This window comes from Mixophyes fleayi, chromosome 2 (assembly GCF_038048845.1).
Source record: "Mixophyes fleayi isolate aMixFle1 chromosome 2, aMixFle1.hap1, whole genome shotgun sequence".
In the NCBI taxonomy this organism is placed as follows: Eukaryota; Metazoa; Chordata; class Amphibia; order Anura; family Limnodynastidae; genus Mixophyes; species Mixophyes fleayi.
Genome location: NC_134403.1, coordinates 12444028 through 12453278, shown reverse-complemented (window position 1 = coordinate 12453278; position 9251 = coordinate 12444028). Strand labels below are relative to the sequence as shown.

Genomic DNA, 9251 nt, shown 5'->3' with positions numbered 1-9251 from the left:
GAGCAACTTTGAACCTTTGCAAAACCATGTTGTATTGAAGGGGGAGGTAAATTTAAAATGTGAGGATAGATTTATAAATGGGGTAGAGCATGCCCTAGATCAACTTTTAATGTCCGTTTAAAAATAAAGTTATCAAGTATTTGCATCCTACATGAAAACACAGCCAGTATTTAACTTGTGTGCAAAATAATAAACTCATTTGCACCCCTTACATTACAACATGGTTTTGCCAAAATTCAAAGTTACTCATTTTTTTGCTTTTACTTTCCTTAATGAATCAGGCCCTAAATTTTTTCATCACAAATTGTACAATAAATGTATTTACAGAAGTAGAAAACAAAAAAAACAAATAAACACTATAAGCTGTGGTCATATAGATTGAATGAGGTGTAATGTCTATAAGTGGGGTGAGCTATGGTTAAAGAGGTTCTGGCCTATATGTATAGTCAGCTATTTATTAGCAGACACCATATAATAATTTAAACATTTTGGGCTCAATCCAAGATTCTAAAATATTGGTCGCAGCTACTTTAACTTCAAGTTCTAATAAAAGTTCAAATGTTTCTTTCAGAAATCTCTTGTTGTGCTCTGTCCTCAGTTCAGCTAATTTCAGCCACAGCTTTTCAGTCTTGCCTGTGATGCAAACAGGAATTCTATCATCAAGATTCATCATCAGATTGGTGGATGATCTGTGTTACTGCTACACCCGCACTACTCCTGCTTCTTGTGGACACCGCATTACAGGTGAGCACTATCTGTGTTCTGAGCACTGGTTGATGTTTTCTGTTACTTTGGACCTTCCTACATATTTATTAAATCATATTTCTAAGTAAAATATTATTTTTATTCCTCTGAGTTTAGCCACATTCCTTCTAACAATAGTCTTGTCTGCTCCAGTGGTAATGGTGGGGATGCAAGCAGTATTGCAAAGGGCTCAGCATTTGGAAAATCTGTCCCTGTTTTAAAATGACTGTTTCCTTCAATGTACCATTGCTGTTGTACATAGAGTAACTCTTCTGCCACATTGCCTCCTGAGCTGTTACACTTTGTTGCCCTAAAACCTCCTTTCCACTCCTAGGGCTAGATTTACTAAGCTGCGGGTTTGAAAAAGTGGGGATGTTGAATATAGCAGCCAATCAGATTCTAGCTATCATTTTGTAGAAGGTACTAAATAAATGAAAGCAAGGATGTGATTGGTTGCTATAGGCAACATCCCCACTTTTTCAAACCCGCAGCTTAGTAAATCTAGCCCCTAGACTTTCCTCTCTTCATCGTTCTCAGAATTGCTAAAATCAAAAGGTCTTCCTATTGTTCTGTATCTACTTGTTGGGCACCTGAGACAACCTCCCAACTTGTGGTCCATCACAATTGTTTAGTCACAGCTATTTATATCTTCCAAGACAAGCAGCAGCGTAACACGGGGGGACATTTTTCTTTTTTTTCTTTTTTTTAAACAGCTACCCACATTCGCTGCACAACAAGATACAAGTTTTGGGTGTATATACTCTTTAACATTTCTATGCATTTAATGCATTTTTTTCTCTTTGTTTGCCAGTTTAGCCGCAAATATATTTTAGCATTTTTTTATACTATTTTTATTCAAGCAGCATGGTTGCAAGGTGGCTAACATTACTGTCTCATTGCTCAGGGGTTATGACCTGGGCCCTGTTTGTTTGGCATTTGCATGTTCTCCCCTGTGTTTGTATGGTTTACTCCCAAAATCCAGAAACATACTTGCAGGTAATTGGTCACTGTCTAAAGTAACCCTAGAGTGTGGTAATAAATATATATTGTAAGCTCCACTAGGACAAGGAATGATGTTAACGTTTAACTATTCTTTATAAACCATTTTGTAATATGCAGGCACTATATAAGCTAATCGTAAATAAATTATTTTAAGCTCTTTGGAGCAGTTTGTTTCCTTTACTTTATAAAACTTGAATTTACATGTCTGTTAAAATTTTACCTTCAATCTTATTGGAAATTCAGCTCACTGTAGCTCAGAATCTGCAGACCAATTTCCTTGTTCTGTTATTAGAATCACAGGCAGCTCACTCATAGGGGATTGTTCCATAAGTGGAGTCGTTGTTTAAATTTGCTTGAATCAGGATTATAACTGTAAATAAAATACTAAATTAGTTGAAAATGGAACTTCTGGAACCAATAAATTAAGTATTTCAGTAAAAAAAAGTTCAATGCAAAGTACACATTGGTACTATTATATATTGATGCATTTCAACACTTTTGCCGAATTCACAAATGCTGCGCTTCGTAACCTTTAAGTCATCCTATAAAAATAATATAATAGTTTTCTGCAGCACTAAGGGTTAACTGTTTTGTGTTAAGGAAAGAGCCAAGACTATTATCATTTCAAATTCATACTCGGACATGTTAGCTGAAATTCATAGATAGCATTTGACACTGTTGACCACTCTCTCCTCATACAAATGCACCAATCCCTAGGTCTTGAAGGCACTGTCCTATCCTGGGTCTCATCCTACCTATCTATTCGCTCTTTCAGTGTTAATTTCTCTGGATCCACCTCTGCTCCGCTTCCTTTATCAGTTGGAGACCACAAGGCTCAGTCCTAGGTCCTCTGCTATTCTCTATCCACACCACTTCTCTTGGAAAACTAATAAGCTCCATTGGATTTCAGTATCATCTCTATGCGGATGATACACAAATCTATCTATCCTCTCCTGATCTCTCACCATCTGTGTTGTCTCGCGTTACTGACTGTCTTTCTGCCATTTCATCTTGAATGTCTTCTCGCCAACTCAAAATTAATCTTTCAAAAATTGAATTACCGTATTTCCCCATGTATATGACGCTCCACTGTATAAGACGCACTTGTATAAATCATGTGAAAAAATTGAGGATAATGTTTATAGTCTTTTACAGAGTAATTGGTGACTGAGAAAAAATTGAGGATAATGTTTTTTGCAGAGTAATAGTACAGCGGGTACAGAGAGGAGAGACGGAGTTCTAACCCTATTGCTAATTCTGCCTTACCCTGTCAGATGCTTCCTCTGTCCGGTAAAGTCTTCTTTCTTCTGTCCACTCTGATCCTGATGCTGGAAAGTCGCTTTCTGTCCTCTTCGTGATGACCGGATGTCCAATCAGGACTTTGACAAGGTCCTGATTGGACAAAACGCCAAATGCAGAAACCGGAGGTGTGCGTTCCAACTGCGGTTCATGCACCACATCCGGTCATCGTGAAGAAGACAGTAAGTGACTTTCCAGCATCAGGATCAGAATGGACAGAAGAAAGAAGACTTTACCGGACAGAGGAAGCATCTGACAGGGTAAGCGCTACTACCACTGTATAAGACGCACCCAGTTTTTGGACCCAAAATTTTGGACGAAAAGGGTGCATCTTGTACATGGGGAAATACGGTAATATTATTCCCACTCAAAAACAGAAGCTTCCTGCCTGACATTTCTTTTTCTGTTGATAACATGACCATTAATCCTACCACAAAAGCTTTCTGCCTAGGTTTAATCCTTGACTCAAAAATATCATTTATTCCCCACATCAACTCTATATCTAAATCATGTTACATACACCTAAAGAACATTTCCAGAATACGCACATATCTCACACAAGACAACGCAAAAACCTTAATTCATGCACTCATCATCTCCCGCATCGACTATTGCAATTCCCTCCTTACTGGTCTTCCCAAAGTTAGACTTGAAGCCCTACAATCTATTTTGCACGCAGCGGCTAGATTGATTTTCCTGGCAAACCGTTCTTTTGCCAGTCTCTATTTTGGTTGCCTGTATTTCAACGAATCCATTATAAAATTCTTCTACTAACATACAAGGCCGTCAACAAAATTGCACAGACATACATTTCCTCACTTGCCTCAAAATATCTCCCTACTCGATACCTCCGTTCTGCATAAGATCTGCGTCTCTTTTTTACTCTCATCACATCCTCCAATTCTCGGTTACAGGACTTTTTTCGGGCTGCTTGTGGAATTCCCTCCCTCGCACAGTAAGACTTTCCTATAGTTTTCAAACCTTCAAGTGTTCTCTGAAAACCCACCTCTTCAGGCAAGCTTATGATATTCCTCAACCACCATCTTAATCTCCCTAGATTACCCTATTACCACACTCTACACAGCTAACACAAAACAACAACCCCCTGACCAACCTTGCTACACATACAGCCCACTCAATACTTTTACATTCTAGCTGGTCCAGTGTGCAATATGATGTAGCACATGCCCTTGTGTTTTAAACTCGCATTGTCCCATAGATTGTAAGCTTGCGAGCAGGGTTCTCTTACCTCTCTGTCTGTATGTACTACCCAGTATTGTTATATTAATGTTTGTTCCCAATTGTAAAGCGCAATGGAATTGGCTGGCGCTATATAAATAAATGTTGATTATCACGAACAGCACTCACCTGAGCCTGCGTGATGCGTGTGTGACACAGGGTTAACCAAAAAACAACCACCTGGTCTGTCTAAAATTATTAAATCCTTCCCTATCTATGCCACACACTAGCTTTGCGGTACTAACTATGCCACCACCAAGGTTTTTTCTGACAAGAGCTGACACTCTTATTTAGGAATCCTTCGGTTCTCCCTAGCAATAATCTTACACAATTTACTTTAATCAGAATTCACATAAACCACAATGTTCTCCCCGTTTCAATTATGTAGCGTCTGGACCAAATTGTCGCATGAATTTGTAAGAATACAGAGACTTGAACTTATCAAGTGTAATTTAATATGGAAAATATATTCACAATGCTTGAGATAAAACAGTTAATAAAAAGGCATACAAATATAACGCAATTGTTTCTTGTAATATAAAAATGATAAAACAAAGAATTGATACCTCACTTATAATAAAGTTTCTGGTGCTGGGAGAAGCAGAAAAAATGGGACCCTCTTCAATCAAATTGACTTCGTCAGAGTGAACCAAATCTTACATATACACTATAGTTTCAAAACCAAGCTGCAGGGCCCACAGCTGCCCTTCCTGTGAGGTCAGAACCAACAGGTCTCAAGAATGCAAATTAGTGTTTTATGACTCTGCTGGAGAAACACTGTTAAATCAGGTTTTGTTACCCTGTCCTAACTTTTCACCAGTATGACTTACAAACATGATTTTACCTCCACACCACTTGTCATAAGTTTCTCTTCATCTGCATACCACACATGCCTCTGGTAAGTATAATATTGTAGAAAATTATATGATCTTTTCCTGTGACCCTATCCAGCTTGAATCTGACATTAACATACAACCTTGTCTGAGGCCTCCCAAACATGTGTTAGATTTCATTGTCTTGAAAGAGAGATTTTAAAAGGCTTTCACATTTGCGACCTGCCATAAATGGCACAAGGTGCTACCATTATCTACCAGCCCAGCCCCCTCTGGGAAGTTTAGCATAAACAAAACCCATTGATCTAAACAGCTTCTCTGAGAGCCATGTCACACTATTTCTAGGAATTAATTCACAAACACATATTTGCAGATTTATGCCTAAAAATTAGCTTGCACATGACATTGATGATGATGATAGCTTAAGTACAACTTTATTATATGCTTATTTGTCAAAGAGAAGGCAGCAAGTTTATGAGAAGTGCCCTTTTAATAAGTAATGTTTTCCTTTCTCTACCTTCAATAGAGAAGAAAAGGTGATTTGGACTCAAACTAATGGTTAACTCTACCCAACTCGACATCAACGTGACTGTATACATCAATAAGACCTCACAAAGGGTGACTTTTTTCATGCTGATGCTCCCCTTGTTCAGCATCTTCTTGTACTTCATGGCTGTTATACTGAAAGCCTTCTTCACAGTTCCTCATGTCCGAGAGAACCCTCGCTATATACTGTTTATCCACATGCTTGTTAATGATTTAGCATATCTAGCTATATCATTTTTTCTCTTTATCTCATCTGTGTACTATTTGTACATGCCGTTGTCAGTCTGCTATACAATTGTCAGCTTCTCCACATGTGCATTTAGGATTACTCCTTACAATTTGGCGGTCATGTCTTTGGAGCGCTATACAGCCATTTGCCACCCATTAAGGCATGCAGAATTGTGCACTGCCCAGAGATCTAGTGCCGCCATTGCAATCATGTGGACAGTGGGGTTCATTCCACAGGTTGCAGATTTTATTGCATTTTGCTTTTTTGTAGATAAACGTGTCTTTTCAGCTAATATCCTCTGCAACTGGGCATTATTAATAGCGGATGAAATACAAGTAATTATAAGAACAATAACCATCATAATTAGCTTTACCATTGTTGGACTGATAATCGCCTACACATACCTGAAAGTTATGTTGGTCGCTCGGAGGATTGGTTCTGGGACATCTGCTTCTAAGGCTGGAAAAACTGTCCTGCTCCACGCGTTTCAGCTCATGTTATGTATGTTGTCTTTCACTTCTTCATATACGGACAGATATTTAACACCATATTTTCTCTATATGCCAATACTTAATTTCTTCCTGTTTATGTGTCTTCCCAGAGTTATCAGTCCATTAATTTATGGTATTAGAGATGAAGTACTTGGTAAACATATGACAAATGTGTGTTCATCAGCGAGATCATTGTTTGTAAAGTGAAATTTGAGTGAATTAGGAAGATATGTTACATAGATGAGAAATAAATATGATATAAGTTAGTAAAACAAGATGAAACTATTATGCTTACTCCTTGCAATAGGCCTGTGGTCATCAGATTTCCCTCCCCCATTCAACCCCAAAGGGGAAATTTAAAAGTATATTTACTAAATCTTTAATTGCTTCAACCAAAAAGGAAGATAGATGTTTTACAAATTCTGTGACTCCAAATTTCAGAATGTTAGAAAAGAAAAATTATTCCCCTATCCAAGCTGTTTGTTTGCTAATTTATTGGCCTCTATTGGCCTCACAACACATAAAGTCAGAAAGTTAAGTGTGGAATCATATTTTACATTACTGTTGCCCAATGTCACATTCTGTAGGGGTCAATAATGACCATGGGTGGGGATTATTTTCTTCCTATTCTAATGCCCCACATCACAAGAGGTAGAGCCACCACCGCAAGATTTTTTATATATACTGATTCCCAATAAATAATCTTTTTTGACAAACGTGCAGCGCACATTGTGCAAAGTTTTTAATACTGCAATTCTTATAGTGGAAAAGTCAGGATAATTACGATACACAGTCACATGCGATCCCATAACATTTAGAAGAGCTGAAGGTAGACATAGCCACTGGTCCACCTCTACTGCTACTGAAGCTCTCTGCAGTAAGACATGAGCCATAATAGCTGTTCTATTCAAGGCCAATTACGAGTATGCAAATGCAGTTGGTTATACAACCACTATGAAAAATATTGATTTTGTGGGACATGATTATTTAAATAAATTCAAGTTTGTTGAATGATAAGTTTTGGGGATATTACCAGTTTAGTATGGACTGCAGAGCATTTATCCAACTGCAAAGTATTTGAATTTATCAAGGCTTTAGAGATGTTGGATACCAGGATTTCTTCCCCATCAAGGCACAGTTTATTATTATTATTATTATTATTATCATTTATTTGTTAGGCGCCACAAGGTATCCGCAGCGCCGCACATAGTACTAACAGTAGACTATACAGGGTGAAACCATACAGAACAATGAACAAAAAGTAGCATTACTTCTGAAACTCCGGCGAGTCATATGCAGTAAAGACGGAGCGGAAGAACAGCTATGGAGACAGGAGGGGAGGGGGCCCTGCTCATACGAGCTTACATCCTAAGGGAGGGTAAACAGACCAGGCACAAGAGGAGCTAGTTGAGGCAAGAGGAGAGAAGGGAGGACGAGCTAAAGGGAGGAGATGGGGGTTAAGTAGATGGTTGGTAGGCTTTGAGTAAGAGGTGAGTTTTGAGTGCATGTTTGAAGGAGCACAGAGTAGGAGAGAGACAGAGAGAGTTTATATAGGGAAACGCATTTTTACTATTTGTACCAATATAATAAAACATTTAATTGAAGTTGAAAATGTTTTTTCTGTGTTTGTCATTAACATGGAATTATGCAAAGGCCTAAATACATGATAAGCATTTTAAAACGTTATCTCAGCTTATCTGTGGTGAATGATCAATATAGACAAATGATAAGTTTTGCTTTGGGGTGACACAAAAAAACAATAATAAATAAATTATTATATGTGTCTATACTTGGCAAATCCTTGATTCAAATGTATAATTAATAGTGGGCAAATATTATCCCACAGTGTGCAATACGGGTCACTTACAAACTGTTCACTACTTTATCTATGCAAGAATGCATTTATTTCCACCTAACGCATTTTAATCTGTATGCCTACTATGAACACAAGTCGCACTATGTATTATATTTTAGAAGACTTTGTATTTTTCAAATATACCTTTGGCTTCTTTCTAACCCAAGACGAGAACTTACAGTAGTTTCCAGAGTGTAGAATAATAACAGAAACATGTTCATCATTCATATATCAAATAGAAATTTGGAAAATGTTTTACACAACATGCATTACTGTAGATTGCTAAATAGCTAAAGCTCTTCTCAAAACATTTAATCCAAAGTTTTTTATATACTTTTCTTCTCTTTTACATGCAAATTTTCCAATTTCAGGTACAAAGTACCTGGACTTCCCTTGGGGGCTCGGAAGTGGCAGCTTCTAGTATCTGCAGAAAGGGCTCCAGCCCCCACTGTGACCCAGCTTAGCTATATTAAAGGCTGAGCAAAGTGACTGCATGGACCAATAGCTTATTATCCCTTCATGTGGTCACACCTTACCAAGGTTACTCATGAAGCCTGTGGGTGGGGGCAGGTCAAAGTGAATTACTCACTGCACCCCTGAGTTCAGTAGATTATCTGGTGAACAAATAAATCAGCAGACAATATCTGTTAAGAGTCAAAAGAAGAGACTCCACGCATTCAACCAAGGCTACCATTAGAAGTTAAGTGGTTTAAAAGCAAAAACCTAGCATGTTAGAAGCTCCTTTTTATACATTTAAATTCTATTTTTCTCCAGTTTAAAACTGTATATATATTTAATAGAATAGGTGCTTTTAATATAGAAATGTAATGTGAATATGTGGTCCTACAGCATCAGAGAAGTTAATGTCCAGCTCTGCAGCACCGAACATTAAAAGGAAGAAATTATTATTGTATATATTTATTTTTTATATTGGTGTATGATATTATTGTGAGTGTATTTTTGTTACAAGTTTTTTTTAGAAAGAAACTTTTTTGTATTTTGGAGACAGGAAA

The 9251-nt window shown here is 37.6% G+C and overlaps 1 protein-coding gene across 1 annotated transcript; it reads left to right on the top strand.

Annotated features, from left to right (window-relative positions):
* Positions 1 to 5672: 5672 nt before the first annotated feature.
* On the top strand, positions 5673 to 6590 carry LOC142139765 (odorant receptor 131-2-like). The gene has a single exon (XM_075197635.1). It carries the CDS (start codon positions 5673 to 5675, stop codon positions 6588 to 6590), a length of 918 nt encoding a protein of 305 aa, XP_075053736.1.
* Positions 6591 to 9251: the final 2661 nt, after the last annotated feature.

Bases quoted from the DNA above. Each gene is read 5' to 3' on its own strand.
- LOC142139765 (XM_075197635.1), top strand. From the start codon at position 5,673: ATGGTTAACTCTACCCAACTCGACATCAACGTGACTGTATACATCAAT.